The 26,549-nt window shown below is 41.4% G+C and overlaps 1 protein-coding gene across 1 annotated transcript; it reads left to right on the plus strand.

The window, feature by feature from the left end:
- The first annotated feature begins 9,184 nt into the window (after positions 1 to 9,184).
- On the plus strand, positions 9,185 to 26,522 carry LOC126391822 (potassium channel subfamily K member 2-like). The gene is made up of 9 exons (XM_050046780.1): positions 9,185 to 9,443; positions 14,669 to 14,775; positions 14,919 to 15,031; positions 18,018 to 18,108; positions 19,567 to 19,684; positions 20,744 to 20,904; positions 23,074 to 23,260; positions 23,380 to 23,519; positions 26,184 to 26,522. Coding segments are annotated over exons 1-9 (1,257 nt in total). The 5' UTR covers positions 9,185 to 9,442.
- Positions 26,523 to 26,549: the final 27 nt, after the last annotated feature.

Genomic DNA, 26,549 nt, shown 5'->3' on the forward strand with positions numbered 1-26,549 from the left:
CAATGTTCCCATCAGGTCAGTCAGTAGTACTGTTAAATTATTAAACAAAGAGCCAAAATGCATCAACCCTCCAACTTTAGAGAGCACGAGCAATGTTCCAAGATGCATCATCCCTCTAGGTGGAGAAGCTCATCTCTAAAATCCAGCTCCTGCACACATTCTCAAGCATGGCAGACAATTATTAGATGTGGAGATACTGCACATTACAGATATTTAATTTGCCTGTACGCAGACCAGCAACATGTAAAATATTTTTGGGTGTATATTCTCTTTCTAAAATTTGACAAAACAACTTGCTGTTTACTACAAACTGTGTTTTCCGATGGCTGTTCCCGCTTCCCAGCACCATGTCACGCAACTCCATGGCTCTGTTTGTCTTTAGCATAGCCCAAGTGCATTCACATGCATACTCACACAAGCCTGTACACTAGGGGAACCCCCAACCCCCAACCCCCAGCACACACACACACACACACACACACACACACACACACACACACACACACACACACACACACAGGTCCTATACTGAAGCCCTCAACTAAGTTATGTAACATGGATTAGGTTCCACTATTTCCTGGCCCCTACAATCAAAACTACGTGAGCTATTTTTACCCTGGACCCCAATATAATATCAACACACTCTTACCATAATAATGACAATACTAAAGGTCATAGCTGCTCATGTGGTCATGTCCTCCAAACATTGATATCCACTGCATGGGCCTCCTGTGACAACACCAACAGCCAGTGTCACTTCATCGACACATCTGAGGTCACAGCTCACAGCTTTGGGTCTGGGACTATTTTGAGGCCATCAGTGAGTCTGTTTTTACTTTTTGGAGACAATGCTTGTTGCTAAGACGTGTTAATCAATCAACTCTAGCATACTGAACTGTAGAGGGTGTTGAGCAGTAGTGGCATTGGTGCTACAGATGCTCATTTTGCCTTAGCTCGCATTTTAAAGGTCCCACGTTATGTTGATATTCAGGTTCATGCTTGTGTTTTGGATTTCTATTTGAACATGTTTACATGCTTTAATGTTCATAAAACACATTATTTTAAATTTTTTTAAAAGGTATTTTTTGGGGGATTTTTGCCTTTATAGATGGGACAGTTAAACATGAAGGGGGGTGAGAGAGAGGGGTAGGACATGCAGCAAAGGGCCACAGGCTGGAGTCAAAACCCGGGCCGCTGCGGCAACAGCCTTGTACATGGGGCGCCTGCTCTATCCACTACGCCACCGATGCCCCATAAAACATATTATTTTTTGCATACTGTCACCATGGATATACCTGTATTAACCCTCTGTCTAAAACTTTCCATTTTCGCACCTGTCTCTTTAAACCCCCCTCCTGAAAAAGCCCCATCTGCTCTGATTGGTCAGTGTTTCAGGGTCTTCCACATCTGTGTTCTTGATGTCTCTGCACTGTCATTGCAGCCATGGGAATGACTGTAATGGCACTGTAGCAGCACTGTCTGTCTTTAGAGACTGTTTCACTGGAATTGCATTGTAAGGCAACAATTTGGGTCCATGTTTACTTCCTGTCAGCTGGTTTCATTCACATACACTGCAAAATATTCCAACAAGAAATATATAGTGACCAAATCTGGGGTATTTTCATTTATCAAGTTTAAAACAGTGATGACTCATTTAAAGCAAGCAGAAACCTTTGGGGCTGAAAAATGAAGCCAACGCTGAAGTGCCAAAAACTGCAGTTCCTTGAATGGCCACTTCAGGCTGGCTCCAGAAGCCAGTAAAATGCCCAACTGTACAGCAGAAATAAATATAAATAAAATATATAATATAAAATAAAAATTATTTTGGTCTCTGTAGCCAATTTCCCTGTTCATGACAACTGTACAGGGGGGTGAATTTTATATGATATATTATATTTACATTTGATAAAGGCTTAAAGTTATGCGTGACGGGCTGTCTGCAGATGGTGTCCTCAGCTTCTCATTCAGATACTGCCCTCGTTCCTCCACAGCTCCAATCTCTCGTCCAAATTTGGCCACTTCTTGCTCCAAAAAACTAAGATGGCATCAGCCAAAATACCAAACAATTCACCAAAATGGGTGACTTCATGGTCGCTACATTCTTAATTTTATACAATCTATAGTTTAAAGGCACTGTATCTGAATGTGCATTTCCCTGTGGATTGAGCATTTTGATACTTGTAGTGTATTTATATGGCACCTACACCTGCTTGATAATAAAAAGACGTGGAAATCTTACTATTTACAATATATGAGCGTCATTTTGGGAAGTGAGAGCATTGTTGCGAGGTGACTTAAAGCAAAAATGGACATTAGATGGATGGACACTGACTGCTAATAACTGTTCCTTAAAACCTGTGCGAGAAGAAGAAAATATCTAAAAAATATTAAAACACTGTAGACTCAGATTGGGACAAAGTTTGCGGGTCCTAAGAGCCGAGGGTTTTGTGTGACCGACCTGCAACGTACGTACCCACACATACCCACAGACACACACACACACACATACACACACACACACACACACACACACACACACACAGAGGACAGTCCCATGCTATGAGTTTGTTTGAAATAGTTGCTGTCACATTCCACAAGCTAATTCCTCTGGGGTACAGGTCATTACAACGGGAAAACCAGAGGAAGCACTAATTCTCTTACAGTGGTTTCACACACACACACACACACACACACACACACACACACAGAGTGTTGAGTTTCTAGCCTAGTCAGACTCACACGAGGAGGATGTTTCTCTTGCACACTGGCAACACATACTGTACTTGCGCACACACACACACACACACTCACACATACAGAGGGCAGTTCCGCTTCATGGGCATTTAATTGCAGGCTTGTGTCCAGCCAGGACACGATGTCCCAGGGTTATTTCTCCACAGGCATCTGAGGGGGCACCATCACACTGTCATGACCAATCACCTGTAAGAGTAACTCTACTGCTCAGATACACCTGCATATTCTGCACACGTATGTGCACACACACATTTACTGTGCTGTGGAGTGCTCGCACACACTGTCACACTCACACACACACACAACACACACACAGACAGACACACACAGACACACACACACACACACACACACACAGACAGACACACACAGACACACACACACACAACACATGTAGCCTACATTCAAAGTCACGTACAGATGCACTAACAAGGGATTCAGTAATGGTGGAAAATTCTAAGGAACTTTTTGCGGTAATTAAAATGGTCGTGTTGTCATGGTAATGTCAGAAAAGGTCAGGGGGTTCACAGTTTTCCACAACAGTTCAGGTTTTCCTCCCTGGGTCTCGAGTGTGTATCTTCTTAATTCAGGCCTCTGGGCAGCTTTTTACTTAATACTGTAATGGCACTTTTTTAATACCTCCCTCTAATTCCATCCACCAGTTTCTTTTTGCTTTTGCCTGCTTTGCATACACTCATCTTTTTTTTAAAGTAAGTAATACTGTAAAACACAATTTAAACATCTGAAAACTTGTTGTGAGCACAGAAGAGGAGCTCAACTGTCAAAGCTCTAAAAAGCCTGTCAGTCTATGAAAATGTTGTGAGTCATATTCACTTAATGAGTGGAAGGTGTAAGTCATTATTCCCCAATTAAGAGTGTTTTACTTTGGGTAAAGATAGACACTGTATGAACGAGACAATAATGATTGATAAATGAATATAAATACAGCTGCACACAATTAAAAATCACCACTGGTGCGTGACGACACAAGTCAGCTGTTGTTGTTTTCCTTTGTTTGATTCATAATTAAATGTCTACACGATACCCTGGGTTTCATGATCCCCAGAACTGTAAAACTAATATGCTGTTTCAAATCAGTGGAGCACACATTGTTATGAATTCTTATTGAAACAAGGTTTCATTCCATAGCACAGAAGCATTTGTGGGGTTTTTTCTACCCATCAGACAGACTGCTGCATAACACTGATAACAAATGATGGAAAATAAGCTGAAACGAGTCTTCTATATTTGGTCACTGCAGAGTAAATTGACTGTGACTAAGTATCAGCATCACTGATTATCATACACCAGACTGACTGATATCATTAGGCAATCAGTTTCTAAATTAGCTGTTGTAACACCACACACTAAGATATACAGACACACAGGCACGTAACACACAACTGAAATAATATTTCTGTCAAGTGTTAGTCATCACTATTTTTTTTGCTCAGAGGACCACCCTGTGGGGAGCAGACAGATAACAATATGGAAATATGCTCATACTAGATTCATTTGAATTGGCATAAAGTGCTTAAATTTCAACTAAACAATGTCAGAATTCAGTCAGTGAGTTAACATGACAGATTAGATTATCAGGACATGAGATCTTAAAGGGACAGTTCACCCCAAAATCAAAAATACATATTTTTTCCCTCTAACCTGTATTGCTATTTATCAGTCTAGATTGTTTTGGTGTCAGTTGCTAAGTGTTGGAAATATCGGTCGTAAAATTGTCTGCCTTCTCTCAAATATAATAGAACTAGATGAAACTCAGCTTGTGGTGCTCAAATCGCCACAAAAATACATTTGAACTCAACAGTGATGTCTCTTTACAGAAATCATGATGCAGTAACTCAAGATAATCCACAGACCTTGTTGTGAGCTGTTTCATGTAGGACAAAGTGTGCATCTACTTGACACTGTTAGCTCCCCTGAGCTAGCTAGCGTTACAGCTCAACTGAGGAGGACGCCATAAATGTTTACATCTTGTACTGTCATGAGCCTCTTGTCCATGAGTAGATGCACACGTCCCTCTGCACCTTAATAAAGTTGGACGGTGTAGTTTGGTAGAAGGAAAATAGTTCAGACATAAAACTGTTCACAACAAGGTCTGTGGATTATCTTGAGTAACCAAGTCATGGTTTCTGAAAAGGGACATTTGAGTTTCTCAAATTTTTCGGCGCTTTGAGCACCACAAGCGAGTGCCATCTAGTTCCATTATATTTGAGAGAAGACAGACATCTCTACGGTTGATTTCACCAACACTCAGCAACTCACACCAAAACAATCTAGTCTGATACATAGCACTACAGGTTAGAGGAAAAATATGTATTTTTGATTTGGGGGTGAACCGTCCCTTTAAATTACAAGCTGACTGTTATGACTATGCAATGAAAAACAAAGAGACACCAGATCGAGGAGATGCACACGTCGTTAACAACCTGGGCACAGAAAAATGTTGTTTCCTTCTTTGGCGTGGGTAGAGGTGCTAAATAGCACCACTGGCAAACACAGAACTTTCTTTGTATGGTTCTTTACAGATTCTCTACTGGTTCCTCATGATTAGTTTAGTTTAGTTTAGTTAACTGGGGAAAGAATAAAAACAGTATATTAAAATAGCCTACAAACATAGAGGATAATACATTGAAACAGTGGCTCTTAATGTTTTAGCACATGCATGGAATTAGTACAGTTTTGAAGAGGTAATATATTGTGTTTCTCAGTGAGCATGCAGTACAAGATTCGGAATCTTTTAAGCCACATTTTGTAAGAAGTTAGTAATAATCATCATCATTTTTTTTTTTAAAGTAAAGGTGTTATTTAGAAGCATATTTACTCATCCATGGTATTATCTGGCATCATTCAAGGAGCCCAGGCTAAAAAATTTAAAAACAATGTAGTACTATATGTCACCTCTAATGGTTCTAGCACTGTATAGCACCTTTAAATATGGGTGACATGACTCAAACAGGTTTTCAAGTATTTTTAAATCTTAAACTGTAAAATGAACTCAACAATGGTCAGATAAAGGTAAAGTAACGTGTATAAATACCTTCTTTAATATGGCCTACTACAATATATCATCAAATATCAGGGCATCATTAAGTTTATGTTGAACTGAACAGCACGATCTGCACGCTGTAAGAGAGCCGGGACAAATCTGGGCTGTATGTCTGCCCACGCCAAGCAGTAGGTGTTTGGACAAATTTAGACAGGTGAGGCGAGACTCTCATTATGCACGCACACACACACACACACACACACACACACACACACACACAAACTGTATGTGCATGTTGTAAGCATGAAACTTGCACATAAATACACATCACAACCCACCCACACACACACTCAGTCAGACACAAACAGCCACACACACAGTGTCTATCTTTAGCTGCATAAATAGGCGTGTAATTAATGTTTAGATGTTGGAGTCATGAGGTGGAAACGTCAACATTTAAACTGCTATTAATTTCTCATCAGGGGCCGAGAGACATCGAGACGGAGCACGGATGGAAAGAGAAAGAAGGAGAGCGAAACCGGTGGAGCGTGAGAGATGAATGATACCAGATCAGTGTTCATAATGAGGGCGGCTACTCAGGAGGTGGAGTGGCCGTCAGCTCATCAGAGGGTTGGTGGTTGGATCCCTGGCCCCTGTACTCCACATGTCCAAGTGTCCTTGGGCAAGATACTGAACCCCAAACTGAGTGTGTGTGAAAGGGTGAATGCTGGCTTGTGTTGTACAGCGCCTTGAGTGGTTGCTTAATGCTGCGAGCAGCACAGCAACAGGCTACAGGTCATTTTCAATGGAAGCTGGTAACATGAGGCGGCAAACTGACCCCCGACACTTGTTGCTGCAGGTGCGCATGATGCACCACAAATCAAAGTTGAGCTGGCACAACTTTTTCAGCGCTCCAATGACAAATGGAAGTGTCAGCCAATCATATGTTTTTGTTTCTGGCTGTGGTACTGTGTTATTCAGCTTAGTTAGCTGACTCTGCTCTGGCTTTATGTGCATTGCAGCGCACACAGAGATGCAATGGGGGTGTGGTGAGGATAAAAGGGGCTTAAAACATTGATCAAAAGCATACAGTAGATATTTCACTGACCTAATACAAACTTTATATGATATTCAGTAGGGGTGCTTTGTGGCAAATAGCAGGCACACACACCCCTGATGACGTAACAACATAGCAAAACTTCAGCGGTGACTCTGTGATATTGTAGCTGGTCACGTTGTGGTGTGAACACAGCATAACACAAGGAAACACTATATAAATTTAGTCTATTTACCATATTGATTGTCAGCTCATAAAAAGCAAGTTTGTTAGTAGTATTGAACACCATGTAGACCCCCATTTTAATCCTGCCTCAACATCTCCAGGGCCTTCATTAGTCTAAACATCAGGCTGTGATTCATCCATTTGATTGTTTTGATCACCAGCACACACATTACTCCACAATCTTTAGCTCAACAAGTTGGCAACTTTGGTTTCAATCAAAGGGTGCACGCCAAACTTATGACTGATTGCCTGTAGCTTCTCAAACAGCTGCCACTTTTCACTGCTAAATCTTACTTTAAGACAACATTTATAGTCTCCCTTTAGATTTACCTAACATGATGAGCTTATTTCTGCGTATTTGATCACCTCATTCAACCTGGTTTAGTCCCTTCTTGCCTTCCTTCTTGTCTCCTCTGTAGAAACTACAACAGAAATAAGCACATGTGTGTGACACTAATTAACGTCTGAGCTGAGACGGCTGAGCAGCTGAATGAGTGGTTGACTGATTGTTTTTCTTTCAATCATGTTGATGCCTATGTCAACCTCCCAAACACCCCCACACATGAAAGTGATTATTTTCCTCTGTCTTACAGTTTTAATTTCAAGGAGCTGATTGTAAGGAACAAAACATTTTCTGGTAACAGGCCTTCTCAAGTTTAGAGAAGATATGTTGGTACCCAGAGAACACACTTTCATTCAGATATTTTGAGGTGAGAGTTCAATGAACCTTTTTGAAAATGGCCATGCCAGCTGTTCCCTCACCAAAATTAACGTAAATCTGAGGTGTTATTCAGCCCACAATCTTACAGGCTATGCCAACACAGTTGATACTAATGTATTGGTAGTTTCACAAGATACCACTAAGTTTGCTGGCTTAAAGAAATAAAAGTGCCACAACCTCTCCTTTCACCTTTCAAAATAAGAAGTCTGGTTTGAAATCATGACCATGGTAATATAGGTCAACATCCTCAAGCAAATAAGATGTGTTTGACTATATTGGATAAGTGTGATAATAAACCAGCTTTGTGTTCACTCAGTGAGTTTGACATTCAGAGAACATTTCTATTGCTCAATGGCCGTGCTGCAAAATGGGCCCAAATGGATTATTTTGTTTTCCAGGGAAGGCACAATTAAAAAAAAACTGAACAGGGGTTCATAAAGTTCTTAAATGACATATTCAGGAACAATAATCAGATCTATGCAGATCATGTAGAACATCCAACTAACAAAGGAATATTTCTATTATTTTTAGACAGTGGTTCCAAACCTAGGAGTTGGGACCCCTCGAAAAGGTCACAAGATTGATATATGGGAATGCAACATGAAAATGGGACAGGAGGGAAGACAAAAAAGTTCTGCTATACACAAATGTTTTTTTGTTTGTTTGTTTGTTTGTTTGTATGTTGTTGTTTTTTTGCAAAAAGCTAGCTGGATAGTTTTACATCTTCTGGCCTCCACCAATTAAATGAGACAAGTTCTGAAAGTGAAATTATATTTTCAGAATCAGAATCAGATTTTTTGCCAAGTAGGTTTTCACATACATGGAATTTATATTGGTGAAAGAGAAAATATAAATTAAAAAAAACCTGCAAAGTCAAAGAAACAAGAAAGATTTACATAAAAAAATATATTAAAAAAAATTATATGAAAATATTAGGGGTGGGAATCATCAGAGGTGATTGATATCATGAAACTTAAGTCACGATACAATATAATTAAGTAGTTAAAGGTAAAGCTGTTTACACCTTCAGCAAAAATAGACAAGTGTCAGGTGACTCATTATAATTGTCTCAGTCCAAAAAGGTTTAAGACTGAGAATACAGCAGAAGCACCTGGGCCTCTATAAAATACCGAGAGACCTGTATCACTGCCCTCCTCTATGGGGTATAGTAGTAGCAGACTTATGGCCAAATGATCACTTACCTCTAGACATGCAGTAATGTGTCAGCAGAAGTAGATGGGGACTTCTGAAACTCGGTAAACGTCCTCCCTCTCGGTATGGGAAGCACCTCCCTGTGTCCTGCACCTCCACCCCTCCCTCCTCTCTCCACCCCTCTCGGTGTTATCCCACCGCTCCACCGGTGCGCTCAAAAGCGGGAGCGCAGACTGAGCAGAGTGGATGCGTGAGAGCTGACAGAGGAGCAGGAGACAGACCAGAGCAAGCTCTTTGCAGTGGCATGTGGATGCAATAAAAAGTAGCCTCCTAGTGGCCCATCAGTGTCCGCTCAGAAGATACAAGTATAGAGGAGAGGAGCGGAAGGAAAACGGAGCTCCTGTTCGTCCCCCCGCTTCAGCACCGCAGGGAGGAGACACGCAGAGGAGGAAAGATTCCCCTAAACGCAGTGAGAGCGTCGGATGAGGAGAAGAGGAGAGCGGAGGGCATTGGATAGGTAACAACAAGGAGTGAGTACACACTTACACACAGAAGTTGCTCTCAAACTTATGTCGCAGTTTAAGATTCACCACAGCTGCTCACACTTCAACCTGACATCATTCTGTAAAAAATGTTTTCCATGTCACATTAAAAACACATAACTCAGTAAATATTACATGACATCTTGAAGCTCGTGCAGTTTCAGGGCCGGCCCTAGACTTTTGGGAGGCTTTAGCAGGATTTGATTTAGGGTCCCCTCCTCAGTGAAATGTGTCCTCATGGCACTGAATCAACTTGTGTATTGTAAATATTAGTTAACATGGTTAGATGTAAATTACCATAGAACTTCAGTTAAAAGCCTAGTCCAAATTAAATGCCTAGTCCCTTTTACTATACATTTTGACAAATAAACGCCTGTCTCAATTAGACGCCTACTCTGGTTGCCAAGCAGTTCATTTTTTTCTTTATAGAAGTTCTTCGGATGTGTAAAACTGGGTTGTTGGCTACCTCAAATGATGTGTCCATTCCTCGATTACCCTGTAAGTTATTCATATTCCTTTGGTCCATAAGAGTCCTCAGATCAAAAGGGTTTTTCATAAGAATTAATCCAAGTGTGAGTGTGTTTTAACAGGGTAAATTGGTGTTGTGTGTGTGTGTGTGTGTGTGTGTGTGTGTGTGTGTGCCAGGTGCTGTAATCCTCGAGTGCTGTAACTCACTCTCTCTGATGTGCTGTCTGTCGGAGCTAGATCAAATGAATGATTCATAATTGATATATTATCTGGAGCCTCATTTTGAAACGAGTAATATGCATACTGGTTTAAATAAACAATTTGATTGTAGTTCCTGATCTTTGCCGAGCAACTGTTTTGTGTGAGAGGAATTAAAGGCCTGTCCCATATACAGGTCTGTTGGTTTCAGTGATTTAAGCAAATAATAGCCCGGGCTATTAATTGAAGTTTTACGGTATGTGTGCTCAAAGGCTAAAGTGAGACCTATTAGCATTTATACTATCATTAAATAGACTCCTCAGAGTGCTCGTTTTGTAAAGGGTGTAAATTATTTACTTAGCCTACCTAAATTGTCCATTTCGCCCGCCTTTAAGCTTTTTGTTCTGTCACAATTTGTCGGCAAAAATGGCACAAAATATTGATGGGTTTCGTTTGGAAGTTCAGTTTTGATTTCGTCTCTTGTTCATTTAAAAAAAGTCTGTATTAGAGCAACTGATTACGTTGCTTAATAGGTGCTGGCGGCTCTATGAAAGCTGCTCCACTTGACTCTCCAACTGGTGAGAGCTGAAGGTGTGTGTGTGTGTTGCTGCATAGTGTGTGTGTGTGTGTGTGTGTTGCTGCATAGTGTGTGTGCGTGAGTGTGTGTGTGATAGAGAGAGATTGTCTCTGACTCCAGCACCTCTGCTTTCTGCACAGCTGCACCGACTGCATGTTTGTTTCAATCCATTAAATATTTATGCAGCTAAAATATTTCAGCTCGTCACACAGCCAACATAAACAGTTCCTAAACATCTGTTTCAGTTGTTACACTCACTGATATTCTGGTACAAAACTAAATCCATCTCATCTCCTCTGAGATGTGTGTTGTTGTGAGCGAACACAAAAGGAGGTGGAGTGCTTCTATAAGGTGACCCTAATCAATGATTATTTCATTTAGGTCACCAGCACATACTCTGTATGTTTTGGTCAAACCCTCATGTGGAAGCTTATCAGCTTGAGTGCTTTCAGTCTTTTTTCATTCTCATCCTAATAGCATTTTGTATGTCCAGTATAAAGACTGAATCTTTTGAAGAAACAGACATACAATAAATCAATGCTTGTTGTGGTTTATGTCAGTTTGTGGGTACAGTGTCACCTGTGACCTTGTCGTACAGCAACAGGAATATATTGTGGACTACAGAATTATTTGGAGGGCATATTATTTAGCATAATTTATTTTGATGAGGGGAAAAAAAATCACAGTTTTACAATATAATTTGGTGGACCCCAGAAAGATTAGCGGTGCTTTAGGGCACAGATTCAAATTTTCACGTCTCTCCTCTGCTCTTCTGTCTGAGTGATCATGAACAGACTCCGCCTCCTGACCCTCCTCACCTCCTCTCTGCTGCTCTTTTCTCTCTTCCTCCTCACACACACATACACACAGGCACACTCATGCACACATAGAAACACACATCCATACTCTGGGCCACAAGGGTGTCCAGGGGTGCCAGTAATATGTGGCTGATTTGTTATCATTACATAATAAAAAAAATCAAACAAACAAGTAGCCCACTTACTAATGTTGTTGGCAAAATTAAAATTTAATTTTTAATCAGTTATTAGCCCCTGTTGTGGAGCACCTGGCACAATCTACTGCAGTAGGGTGTAATACTACGCACACCCAAAGTTAGCAGCTACCTGCTGTCACCTTCACCTTACTGAGATGATTTTGCTGGAGCAATATGGACAAAATTATCTGCAGCAATCAAAGTTCTCTGCTCTGGGCTGTTTTAGTTTTGAAAACATAGTTATATGTAGACATTTATATGTTTATGGAAAATATTCATGCATTTCTACCTGTCATGTAGCAGGAATATGGCTGTGTATGTTCATATACATGGACATACACAGCTGTAAGGAGCACAGTATTTTTTGTTGATAACGTAGAGTTAATCCTTTGTTTACACCGTGGCTCAGAGAAGTGTCTGCTCAGTAATGAAAACGCACTGCAATCAATATACAATAATCATATTATCATCTCAATTTTTCGGGCTAATTTGGAAATCACATTCTCTGCACCTCAGCTCTCTTACAAGCACAGCTGGCATGTAGCTCACAGCCAGGCCATGTTTCCATATACAACACACAGCCGTTTATGGGCTTAATGAATGATTGAATTAATTAATTATTAGAGTAATTTTTGGTATAGGTTTATTTAATAAATAGTTTAATTTAAAACCAATACAAAAGCTACATAAGATATGGAATTAAAAACGTATTTGTCCTTAAAATAAGCTGGTTTATTTTCATAAGAGTGTTGTTGTGTTTCTAGTAAAACCATGTGATAAAAATCATTGTGGCATGTCTTAAGTGACCTTACAGTGAACATGTCATAAATGAATAAAAATAATATGCAGGGTCTTGTGATTCTTAATTAGTCTACAAAAGTTCTGCTCAGTCATGATCGTGGTGATTAGCACTGCCCCTTCACAGCAAGAGGGGTCCTGGTTGGATCCCAGGAGGGAGCCCTTCTGTGCGGAGTTTGCATGTTCTCCCTGTGTCAGCGTGGGTTTTCTCCAGGTACTCCAGCTTCCTCCCACAGTCCAAAGACATGCAGGTTAATTGGTGACTCTAAATTGTCCGTAGGTGTGAATGTGAGTGTGAATGGTTGTCTGTCTCTATGTGTCAGCCCTGTGATAGTCTGGTGACCTGTCCAGGGTGTACCCTGCCTCTCGCCCAATGTCAGCTGGGATAGGCTCCAGCCCCCCCCGCGACCCTCAAAAGGATAAGCGGTTACGAAAATGGATGGATGGATATAAATAGTGTGTGTGTTAATACCATGTGGGCTAAAACGCACAAGAAGCCTAATTCTCCTTTACAATGATTCACCACATGATTCTTGCAATCAATTTCAATTTCAATTTATTTGAAGAGGACAGTGGATATTAATGAACAATTGGTACAAATACATGATGTCATGTAAATATGCCGGATTTAGCTAGAAGCTAATTTCCATCCGTAGTCCTCACATTAAAAGACAGACAGACATACCATAACAGTTAAATCAACAACATGTAAAGTGCACAACAATATTAGCAGCAGTTATACAGTAGATTCAACAAGGGGCTACAGTAGAGAACTGTATGAGAGGGCTGATCAATAATTCATTCATGGGTGCAGATTTGATAGTCAATAGCCATCCTTTAAGCTGTTTTTTTAAAAGTAGTGAGAGTGGGACTGTCTCTGATTGAGGTTGGGAGACCGTTCCAGCCTGCACTGCCCTTTACAGTAAGGGAATTTTGGCCTATAGAGGTTCGTCTGGACTGCACCTCGCAGTCCCCTCTGGAGGCAGATCTGGTACTGAGCGTGTTGTCTCTCTGTTTAAAAAAATCCTAGGCACACTCATTCTGCAATTCATTCATTTATTTTCTGTAACTGCTTATCCTGTTAGGGGTCGCAGGTGTGCTGGAGCCCATCCCAGCTGACATTGGCTGAGAGGCAGGGTACACCCTGGACAGGTCACCAGACTATCACAGGGCTGACACATAGAGGAAGCTGGACTACCTGGAGGAAACCCATGCTGATGCAGGGAAACATGCAAACTCCGCACAGGGGGTTCCCCATCCTGGGTTCAAACTAGGAACCCTCTTGCTGTGAGGTGACAATGTTAACCACTGCTCCACCCTTGATGTATATTCTCCGTACATATCCTCTCCATACTTACAGTAACATCAGTCTGATTTCAATTAAACAACCTTTATTGGCAAGGATGTGTATAACAATATTCCCAAAACAAATAAAATTGAGTCTAGAGTCAAGACAATCAACGTTCAAGAGAAACTGTCTCCACTAAGATGTCTGTCGTCCCCTCTCTTTGACTGGACACAAATTACATCAGGACTGAACGACAAATGTAAAGCTGAGTTGTCTAATTTTCTCTGGTCATAAAACCTACCATAGTTTGGACACTTGACCTGGTAAACAGAATTTTCATTATAAAACAAAAACCATAACACACTTCCTACACTCGCCTGCTTAAAAGGAATGTAGAGGTAAAATAAGTTCATTCACACACTACAACACTTCATCGCCCTTCTTCTTTATCCCTCACTGTCTCACCAGACAGATCAACCAGCTCCGTCTTCCTTATTCACCCCTGCTTCCTTATTTTCTTCTGTCTTTCAAACTACATCCATCCACTTACATTAAAGATGCATAAAACTCTCGTGGCCCTCTTTTCAACGTACCTTTTATGCTCAGCTACTTACTGTATCTTACAAAAGCACGCACACACATTACACGCCCAAGTGTTGCAGCATGAACGGGAGAAAATGCCTGAGGACTAAATGCTGCTGCTTGATTCATGCTCTCACCAGTGTCAGGATTTAGAGGCCATTTCAAGGCCTCGTCTGTGATTTATTTATAAGGACTTCTAAAATTAACAGCTGAAAGTGTTTGACTGGAGTAAGATCGCAGAGACAGGGAGGGGGAACGTCGTGGAGAAGAAACCTCTCAATGCCAATGCTCTCGTTTTTCTCTCACAGTGGCAGCTCCAGACTTATTGGACCCTAAATCCGCCACTCACAACACCAAGCCCCGCCTCTCCTTCTCCACAAAGCCAATCACACTGACTCCCCGGGAGGAGAGTGAGGTGAGAGAGAAAAGAGCCAAGTCCAGATTTTAAAAGTAACTCTTTAAATCTATTTTTCCACAAGCTGGTTTTTCCACAGTGGTTGTTTCAGGAGACCTCCTGTATGTATGTGGGTTGATTGCTCAGTTGTAGTGTTTACGTAGGTGGTTGCCACAGTGATGAAATGGAAGACGGTGTCAGCCATCTTTCTTTTGGTGGTTCTGTACCTGGTGATTGGAGCAGCAGTCTTCAGATCCCTGGAGCAGCCTCATGAGAGGTAGGCAGGTTAAATTAATCACTTCCTGTCTGTCTGCCTCACGACCATGAAAGCCATCTATCCATCATCTATTCATCCAGTCATCCATTTATCAGTCCCTCCTCTGTTTCCTCTGAGACATTTCTTCATTGCCCCTGTACCCAGCATGTTTTTAGCTCAGTGTGAGGCAATGTGGACGATTTATTATTATATCATTATTGACCACTTTTAAATCTTTATTTTATTGTGAAAATATTGAGAATCTTGTCTTTATTTAGGTTTTTAAGTGTAAATTGATTTGATTTTTAATTGCAATTTTTCACTTCTAAAACTAAAAACCCTTTGACAAAGGTATACAGTTACTAAATGACAATGATTTGTCTAAATACTTTATAAGGAAACATATTAGTCCACGTGCTGCTGGATTGTGGAGTCAAAAGTATTATAGCCTTCTCTGAATGTATAAAAATGTTTAATGTAAAAATATATTCAAATGTGTGAATGTAAAAATGTTTTCATCAATTAAAATGTTTAAATGTGTAAAAAATATGTGAACAAATAATTGAATCTTTGGATCCATGAGGCCCTCTATCCACACAGCGTTTTTCTTTAGCAGAAAAGTGCTGGCAGGGCGGTGGGGAGCACTTCATCCCAGCACTTCATTGAAAAAAGTGCTGGTAGCACTTTTTTAATGACATACTGCGCGTGGGTTTTATTTCTAAGACAATATCTTGAGGCTAACATTAGCCAGGTAGCTAATGCTATATTAACAGAGGGTTGACCACACAGTCAACTTCAAGCTTACAAACCAAACAGTCATAACCAAACACATGCAGTTTAACTAAAACAGCTCAAACTAAAATGAAACTTAAAGGATAACTTCAGTATTTTTCAACCTGGGCCCTATTTCCCCATGTGCATGTGTGCGTATGATTCATAGGTACAACTCGTTCTAAAATTGGTTCAGTATTGAGGGAGGCAGATGCAACCGGGAGTTGCGAAACGAGCTAAAACGGTAATGGGGGCAAATGCGTCCCGTATAAGTTTGCGCATTAAAAGTGCTTTTTTTCGCCATTGACCGGTTCAGATGGCCAGTGTTATCTCTGTAAATAGCATACTAAGCATTTCCCTTACCTCTGGGCTGTGTGATGTCACGAGCTTTGCTCCACTGTGTCTGTAGCTCTCTCTACTCGTGGGACAGCCGTTTTCTTGAGGAAGAGGTGTTTTGGGATTTGATGTCTTCTCTTCTTCGGCTGGCAGTAGTCATCTTGGGAGAAGTGAGCACTGCAGACCCGATGGTCTGCAAGGCGCAGTGTCTGGACAGGAGTGTTAGCATCCATTTATAGCACAACAAGCCACAACTTCAGCATCTCGCCGTCCGACAAAGGCAGCTTATGAAAGCTGTATGGGGTGTTGCGCGACATCCTGTTCTTGCAATTCGGAAAAGCACAAACAATTTTTTTTTCAATCGATGCAGTAAAACTCTCAACTGTACTCCTGGACAACCAGCGCCACTCTGAGCGGCGCTCAGCATGGCACCTCTGTTCCTCTGCTCTCGCGAGATGACATCACAGCCCAGAGGTAAGGGAAACACTTAGTATGCTATCTACAGAGATAGCACTGGCGATCTGAACCAGTCAGTGGTGAAAAAAAGCACTTTTAATGCGCAAACTTAAACGGGATGCATTTGCCCCCGTTACCGTTTTAGCTCGTTTCGCAGCTGCCGGCTGCATCTGCCTCCCTCAATACTGAACCAATTTTAGAACAAGTTGTACCTATGAATCATACGCACACATACACATGGGGAAATAGGGCCCAGGTTGAAAAATACCGAAGTTATCCTTTAACTATCTCTTTAAAACCAGACCAATATTAAGGTTCTCTTTTGAAAGTGCTTATGTTTGGGAAGTACTGAGCATTCCACTGGATAAATGATACTTGGATTTTACTGCACAGGATGTGTCAGAGTTTATGAATACGTAAATATGTTTTCCGTGGAGGCATGTGAGAAAAACAATGTTTTCTTCAAGAACTGTAGATAACACAAAATAATTTATTGATTCACAAATGGTCCTTTTTGGGGGGAAGTATTCATTTAAGTAATACCACTGTAGTAGAAAAAACAAACATTGAACTCCACTGGGGTATAGACGTGAACCTGCTAGTTTGCTTTTACTGAATGTCTTAAAGCCAAAATTTAAACTTTCACACGTCTAGTACTTTTCACACAATTTAAACAAATCAGCACTTTTTAGTGAAGGAGAATTTTCTGTACAGCCATCAATTATTGACACTAACCGTTTTGAAATATGAGTTTTGAGAAGGGCGGACTGTATCACAGTTAAAGGGAAATTTCGGTTTATTTCAACCCGTCTCCTATCGTCCTAAATTTGTTTCAAGTGACTAGTGACATAGAAATAATAGTTAGCATGTTAGCTGTTAGCCTAGATACAGCCGTAGCGTCAGACCTGTTAAAATGTAAGTGAACGGGCAACCTTCAAGTGCAAAGTTAGTCCACTANACACTGACGAAGAGCTTCGTGAAATTGAAGAACGGAGGAGGAGAGAGAGAGAGGCGCAACAGGTAGAAGACAAGAGAGGAGGAATGGCTGCTGCAAGGCTGCGTAGCTCTGGAGATTGGTGGTGTACCTGTGAATACCCCAATGCCCACAGAAGAGGAATGCCTCTGTTGCAAGGAATGGGACCGGTTGCAGCCTTATTTGCAGCCATTTCTATATGTTCTCTGACATTTATCCTAACGATATGAGGCGGTCTTTGTGGGAAAAAAGCTTGTTTAGTGGACTAACTTCGCACTTGAAGGTTGCCCGTTCACTTACGTTTTAACAGGTCTGACGCTACGGCTGTATCTAGGCTAACGGCTAACATGCTAACTATTATTTCTATATCACTAGTCACTTGAAACAAATTTAGGACGATAGGAGACAGGTTGAAATAAACAGAAATTTCCCTTTAAGCCTCACATACTTCCTCTCCTTTCTCTCTCTTAGCGCCCAGCGTTTGGCCATCCTGTCCCAGAAGCTGGAGTTCCTGTCCAGACACTCCTGTGTCAACCAGACCCAGCTGGAGGAGCTGGTTAAGGTGAGCCTTTCTTCATATCCATGGGTAGATTATGAGACAATGGGCCCCTGGGCACAGACATGCAAAGGGCCCCACCACCTCTCCTACACAGGAGGAAGATACTCAGACTCGGTGGTAGTTTTGCATCTCTTTGTCATCATTTTGTGTCTCCTTGTGGTTGTTTTGTGTTTTTTGTCGTCATTTATGTCTCTTTTGAGTGGTTTCGTGTCTTGGTGCAGTGGTTCCCAACTGTTGGCTCAGTCCACAAGTGGGTCACGGGTTCATTCTGAATGCAAGTGACTCACAAACATGTCAAGTTTTTAAAAAACACACTTTATTTTTAAGTACAGTGAATTTCCAGCACAGAGCTTTTATTTTGAAGTGCCACGTCCTGCTGTAGAGTGAGTGAATAATGGACAGCTACTTGACAGAGACAGAAAACTAGCTTGACAATATGGCCAAATGTAAGTATGACACTGAATGGACCTTGAACTAATGACCAAGAAGAAATCTGGACCCTTTGGCTGGACCAGTTGGGAACCACTGTATTGGGGGGGGGGGTATATTTCCCAAAATTTCTAACACTCATTAAACAACTAAAGTGGAGCAGAGGAAAACAAAACCTTTCTTAAATTAGGCTAAATCTCTTTGTGGGTCTGGCTGTCTGGCACATCTCTCTGTCCAACAGTGGCCTCCACTGTTGACTAAATGTTTACCTATGGTTTGTTTAGAGCTCAAGCTCTGGTTTGTAAGTAAACTCATTATCTAAAAGAGTTTTTCACATGTTATCAGTATGGAAAGGTAATTAGCAAAATGGTGTAGCAATGTAGAGATCAATGCTCACAGTTTTGCTAGAAGTTTGTTATCAAACTGCAAACTGAGTGTGAAGCAGAGAACGTGCATTCCGTGCGGCATGCTTGGTACGTGCGTTGGCTGCAAATGTTGTGTAATGGTTTCAGAGACAGTGCTTTAATAATTACTGTAAGTGTATAAGCACTCAGGAAAAACTTTGAGTAATGTGTGTAGTGTACTCAGTTGTAATCGAGCTCAGCGGCGGTGCTTTCAGCACCATGGACAGCTCATGCTGCTTCACAGAAGTAGAAGGAAGAAATGTGGCTGTCTTTGTTTTTGTTAGTATGGTCCTGCTCCCATTCCTGAACTATAAAACCCTTCAGGGACTCCTGCATTCACCTTAATGCACTCTCTTTGACAGCACCCGATTTTCACCTCGCACACAGTCATCTTAAGTTTTAAATATTTTCATCTTTAATTCATGAGACAGGCAGGCACACAAACACACATTCCTGCCTGCACCGCCAGAAGAAACACAAGGCTCCAAAGCACCTGCTTAAATGTTTCACAGTAATGTTATTTACTGCAGCAAGAAAGTTACAATGTGTGTGTTTTTAACCAGAATATGAGTGTCTGCTGGCTTTGATAACTGTTAATCTGAACACAAATCTCTCTTCCCCCCTCCAGCAAGTTGTGTCTGCTATCCGCTCAGGAGTGAACCCTGCAGGGACGCTGACCAACCACAGCAGCCTGTGGGACCTGAGCTCTGCCTTCTTCTTCGCTGGGACTGTCATCACCACCATCGGTAGGACACACACACACTAAAAGTTTGCAGCTTTAACATTGCACTTGATAAGAGCGTGGATGTGAATGACATACCACATTTGGCTGTCATAGTAAGATCCTGTGATTTGACTCTGAAGGAGGTGCTCTGCTGCCTACAACCAATGCTACAATAGACGTCGAGGATATAGCCAAAGTTTTTATGAAGCAATTTGAGGAGCATTTGAGGATTGACATTATATCGATATGGCACACTGATTAACAAGAACATCAAAAAATGTCACTTCATATCAAAAGGGTGCCGACCCCTGATTTAGACCATCATAAGTACAGGCAAATTAGATTTTCTGGTGTGAATGTTTATTTGTCTGATGTGTCACCCTCCTAATTATGTTTAATGACATAAATTCAAATAATTTCAAGTCATTTCAGGTTAGTAAATGTTTATGTACACTCCTCAGAATAAACCTGTAATGGCCACTTATGTAACCTGCTGCTGTGAGAAGTGGAGCGGTCACTGACTCTGTGTCTCCTTCCTGGATATAATCAAACTAGTACTCAGTTATGTTTCCATTCATTTACAGTGTGTGCATGATTTGATTATAAAAGTTATGTAACACATATAAACACAAGCAGACAAACAGTGTTTCATCTCACCTGTTGCTTTGTTATATTCGAGTATGTGATCACATGGCTTACTTTGCTGTGGACACTGAATTATTAATCGGTAGTTTCATTAACTACGATGAGTGTTTTCACTGTTGTGGGGGTATAAAATGATGATATACTGTATATGTTCTCAGTCTCATAGGTGTAGATTTTGGGGGTGAGAGTTGGACACGTCCCTCTCAATATTTAGAATATATGCTTTGTCCCCCAATATAAGAGCATGAAAGTAGCAGCACCATAAGTTGATGTGACAAAAGAAGCAAATTGGTGCATAAAGCAGGAAATTAAGTGTTTAATGCTCAACTTTTTCTGGCAGAGGACCCCCAACCCTGTTTCATATGCCTCCTCTCTGTCACTGAAACAAAATCTACACCCTTGCTCAGTCTGTTATTTCTTTCTGTCCTCTCTGCAGGTTTTGGGAACATCTCTCCCCACACAGAATGTGGAAGGATCTTCTGTATCATCTATGCGTTGCTGGGGATACCTCTGTTCGGCTTCCTGTTGGCTGGTGTAGGAGATCAGTTCGGCACCATATTCGGCAAGGGTATCGCCAGAGTGGAGAAAATGTTTGTGGTGAGTCTGGAGTAACATACAAACACGTAGGGTGAACAGACGCACAGATACTTCACCTCACAGGAGAAGTCATATAAATTTATAGTCTGCAGGCGGAGAGTCTGTATAAGCTCCCCTGAATAATTTACATCAAAGCACTCTGGACAGTTTCCTCACCCACGCTAGCTTTTAGATCATATTTACAAAAGGCAGACATCTGATTTAACTACCAGGTTATGTACTGATCCTGCTTAATTTTCTGGTGGGAAATCAATTGAGTTGTTTATTAGAGAAATCAATTCAATTCAAGCCATGAAAAAAACACCTGCTACAAAACGCAAAAAAACCCCCATTGTAACCAAACCTGTTTTCACTTGCTTTTAATTCAGTCTAAGGCTGCTCTGTGGCTTTTGTAAAGTCTCCCCTTAAATAATTTCTAATGTCCTCTCACTGTTTTTTAAAAATCTGTTGTCGCCTTTAAAGCTGGTTGTAAAGCCACACAACAGTAGGCTGGTCTTTAATCAGCTGACGTCAGGACTCAAACAGAGCGTATAAAGTCTCTCAGTCTTGGGTCCAAACTCGATGATGCTGTTGTTGAACGATGCATTTTCAGGTTGATTTATTTATTTGTCAAACTGTCTGAATCTTTCGTTAAAGACAGTATTACGAAGATGAGATGGATCAGGCTAAAAGTGAGGCCCCAGTATTAACGCGTTGTAACGAGCCTCCAGATCCTAATAAGAGAGACAAAGTTTGTTTTTAAGTTCTTAAAGCTGAAGCTGCTGTGATTACTTTGCTTACTAGTCTTGAATGAAACAAGCAGAAATCTGAATCCAGACTGTGTAATTCAGAATGATTTGCAACTCGAGCCACTCTCAGGGCACCCGAGGGACTCTGTAATGAATATTATGATTACGGCTGAGGACAGAGGACAAAAGTTCATTGTGTAAGTGTGTGTTTGTGTGCATGTTTGTCAAAGCCTTATTGCTGTGTGCCCAGACCGTGTGGCACGGCAGAATTATCCTCACTGAATACTGTAAATGTCTTTTCTTTTCTACTGCACCCAGGGGACCAATTTGTGGAATAATGCTATTACTGCCTGCAGCATCTGTCTGTTTTACCATTTCGCTTCAAAAACAGTTGTCGGTCGTTCTTCCACTTTGGGCCAGACTGAAATATCTCAATGACTATTGGATGGATTGCTTTAGAATTTGTGCAAACGTTCGTGCTCCTGAGAGGATTAATACTACTGATTTTGGTGATACTCTGATGTTTTCTTTGTGTTTTGAGTTAAATGTCTGAACAATTATTGAATGAAAATTTGGCACAAGTCCATCTAAGGATGAACTTGATTATAATCACTTTGGTGACCCTCTTGACCTTTCATTTAGTGCCCTTTAGCGCAGTGATTTGATTATCAGATCAAATAGCAAAACTCATTCACATCTTCCAGCTATACTTTGTCTTTAATGCTAAATAGCAAATGTTAGCATGCTAACACGCTAAAGCAGGATATTAGCAATCCTCACAGAGCCGCTAGCATGACTGTAAACTCTTGGACCCACACACGCCACATCTCTTACCATCTGAAAAATGTGGGTGCTGCTCTTGTGCCAGGTTGAGGGAGTTCCAGGGGTCCTCAGAAACATGAGGAATAGTTAATTTCCACAATTCAATTCATTATAGAAGTGAGCCTGATGTGAGTAAGAGTTGTAAGAGTGACTATTCTGATCAAAGGTTTCACTTCCTCCACAGTCATCTCCTCAATTATAGTTGACAATGACAATTTGTCATATCTAACAACCAAAATCTTTTCAGGTGGATGTGCCTGAAGCAAAATTTTATCAAGTGGAGTCAAATGGATCTAATGTGCATCAATTTAGGGGTTCCTGACATGAAAACGGTTGAGTACCATAGGAATGACCCCGGCAAGGGACGTATTTTGGCATAAAAATATATATTGGATCTGGTTTCTCTATGCCAAAGAGGCAAATAATTAGGCTTTACAGTACAGCTTTGTCCCACTCACATCCAAAGATCTTTAACAAATGATAAACACTGAGGACAAAAGCTTCATGTACGTTTGCAATGATGGCAAACAGACCAAACAGATCAGATCTCTATAGAAGTTGTAAAGGTGCCTGTTGCATCATATTACTCATTTCATCTTCCCCTCTCTGTCTCCTGCAGCACTGGAACATCACTCAGACAAAGATCCGGGTCATCTCCACCCTTCTGTTTGTGCTGTTCGGCTGCCTGCTGTTTGTGGCGCTCCCAGCAGCCATCTTTAAACACATCGAGGGCTGGTCTGCGCTGGAGTCCCTGTACTTTGTGGTCATCACCCTGACCACCATAGGATTTGGAGACTTTGTGGCAGGTACAAACACAAAGCCGGTGATTGAATGTGAGCACAGACGGACATGTTAAACCTGTTTGTCTCTCTGCGTCATGCCTGTACGTCTCACCCAGTCACTGTCTCTGTCTCCGTGTGTATAGGTGGCTCAGAAATAGAGTACTTAGATTACTATAAACCAGTTGTATGGTTCTGGATTCTGGTGGGACTTGCCTACTTTGCTGCCATCCTCAGCATGATAGGAGACTGGTTCAGAGTCATCTCCAAGAGGACGAAAGAAGAGGTATGAGACTCCTTCATTCATCGCCTCCTTCGTATTTTCTTTTGCAACTTCCTTTTGTCACTTGTCGCTTTTTCTCCCGACCTGTTAATCTATCAGTGCAAACGTTTCCACCCTCTCTGTCTCTTTAAGTACAGTGACACACAGGTTATTCCTCCTACCCGGTTACAGTGCCATGCCTCTGCCTCAACTTTTGCCCTCAGCTTAACTTCATTTCAATGATAAGACTGTTTTCTAATCCAATCCACCGTCTGCCGCCCAAACACATAAACACTTAAGTCTTATGCCATTACCATGAGCATCTCCAGAGGGAGCGTGAGAAAGAGGTCAGTTGGACGATGTGTGATGATGTCCCTATCAGAAAATCTATCTAGGAGTGTGCGTGCTCTGAATATAGCACAAGTTATGCAAATACATTGTTTCCAGGGCGGAACATCTGTGAGTTTTCACAGGCACTCTTAATTGAAACTCTGGCAGAATAATACAGGTGATACTTTTCTTGTAATTAGAGTTCACAGGTGTTTATGTTTTAGTGAGAGGTGAGTGTGAATAAAGATTCAGTCACAGTTCTTAACTAAGAAACACTTCCTCATAGAAGAGCTTCAGGGAACAAGGTTTGACAAGAACAGGCTGACATGACATGGTGTGCCCATTAGTTAAACATAATTAGTTGAGTGATATTGGTTTGCAACTGCTCAGTGATGGTGTATGATGCATTGTATGCTTGTGTGTGTGTGTGTGTGTGTGTGTGTGTGTGTGTGTGTGTTCATCAGTGCTCCCCATGCGTTCTCATGCTGAAGTCCTGCTGTGATACCTCATCATCTTACTGGCCTGTAAAAGTGTGTGTGTGTGTGTGTGTGTGTGTGTGTGTCGTTATCATGATGCAGAACTAGAGGCAATATTTGAAGTGTGTTTTCATCGCACCGAGTCCTTTGTTGCCCTGAGGTGAGACCTGAATGGCTGCTGTCCCATTTTAATGAGATATAGACCCAAAACTGAAGCATGTGTCCCATTAAGTCATTTAATTATCCTGGTCAACAGGTTTTTTGCTTCAGCTCTTCCTTTCTGTGTATCAGTCTGCCTTTTTCTTTTTTGTCCCCGTGCTCATCTGCTAGTGGTTTGTCAGCCTGCCGTTATTGTGGTTTTTAGAGGAAGACGTGGATTTACTTGCTATTTCATTAGGAATTAACTCAGAAGCAATACTGGGAAACCTGACTGTATTCATTAGTAGTAACTGATCTGTCATCGTGCCTTTAGGTGTCTTTATACTGTTTTTAACATTTGTAGAAAAGGTACAAACCATACTGTACAGTTCGCCTTCAGCTGTTCTCTCCTGTTAACTGTACTTAAAATGTCAGGGGTAAAAACATTTAATAATAACACAGATCCTTTTTAAAACTGTTTTCACTGAGTGAGGTGTTTCATTCATTTAGATTCAGTGTGACAGGACACTCAGTTTCTGGAGAATATAGAGTTGTCTACCTAAGGTCATTTTTAATATTCAAATATTTCAGTTTTCAGATGATTAATAAGCATCAGCATGCTCTCTTCAACATAATGAACGTCTCTGCTGTACATACTAATGCTATTTTGTTGTTTTAAGGTGTACTCAGCTGTGTGTGAGTGTGTGTGTGTGTGTGTGTGTGTGTGTGTGTGTGTGTGTGTGTGTGTGTGCGTCACATTTTCCATGGCTGATTAATACTCTGTGCAGTCCTGTCTAGTTGCAGATACATTGTTTCAGTGTAATTGAGTTGACTTCCTGGTCAGTGACGTCCTCACTCCCCGTTTCTCTCTCGCTCGATATTTTCTCTTTCAAACAAAAAAATGTCACAAACTGGCTCACTGAATGTGACAAGCAGGGAGTCCACACAAAATATTAACTTAAAACAACCATAGTTTATCAAACTATGACTAACTCAAGTGAACAATGGAGAGTGTAGATCAGCAAAGTCAGTAATGAAAGCATGGATCATGCATGGATGTGTGTCAGGTGTGCTGAGGAGGTGTTAAATGTTCAAAACCAAAAAGGCAATGATGCAGGGTACATGTCTGCTGCAGCAAAGGAGAGCAAGTTAACACATGGGGCAGCTTTCATAGCTGGCAAGGCCTAGGTGAGCTTAATCAAGCCAACGATCCCTCCATGTTAGCAGCACCATGATGCAAACACACGAGGCCCCTCAGCAGCTAACCCAGAGTGGGCCCCTTCCTGCAGCACACAGCAGGTGATACTTATCATCTTTCATAGTGAGGATACTCATCATTTTACACGCACAACGATCACTTTAGATCACTGGACAAAGATCACTGTGCTGAGTAACTGTTGGAGCTTTTTAAACATGACAAACTATAAAGTGTCGCAACTGCTGTTAAGCTGTCAGGAGCACACCAGGTCTCCCTTACCTGATGCTGAAGCTGTCGGGGCACATGGTGGTCTATCTTTAATCTGATGTTAACAGTACTGTGGTCTTTGCCTTATATAGCCCATTGTTCCTGTCGATCACTGTCTTTACAATCCCTGTTTTATTTCATTTTATGTTACTGACAGTGTCATGAAAACAGGAATTATTTGCTCAGCAGTGTGTAAGACAGTTTCAAGAATCCAACCTGCCATCCATGTGTATCCTCTGTGCTCTCTACTTACTTCACTCTCTGTGCCTGTCATTGCAGGTAGGAGAGATCCGAGCTCATGCTGCAGAGTGGACGGCCAACGTCTCAGCAGAGTTCAAAGAAACACGGCGACGTGTTAGTGTTGAGATCTACGATAAGTTCCAGCGTGCCACCTCGATTAAACGCAAACTGTCCTCTGACTTGGGATCCAGCCCTGGCCCTGAGCTCACTCTGCCGAAGAGGACTGTGTTGGTCAATTTCAACGATGAACGAGACAGAAACGAGAGGGAGGCTGGGCAGCAGGGCCTTGTGACATCTCCGTCTAGAAATGGCGGTTTGCTCATCAACGGTTTGGACCCAGAGAGAGGAGACAACTCAGTCACTGAACACCTCAAGTAGAAAGAAGACAATCAACACCTTTCAAGA

This window comes from Epinephelus moara, chromosome 1, assembly GCF_006386435.1.
Source record: "Epinephelus moara isolate mb chromosome 1, YSFRI_EMoa_1.0, whole genome shotgun sequence".
NCBI lineage: Eukaryota > Metazoa > Chordata > Actinopteri > Perciformes > Serranidae > Epinephelus > Epinephelus moara.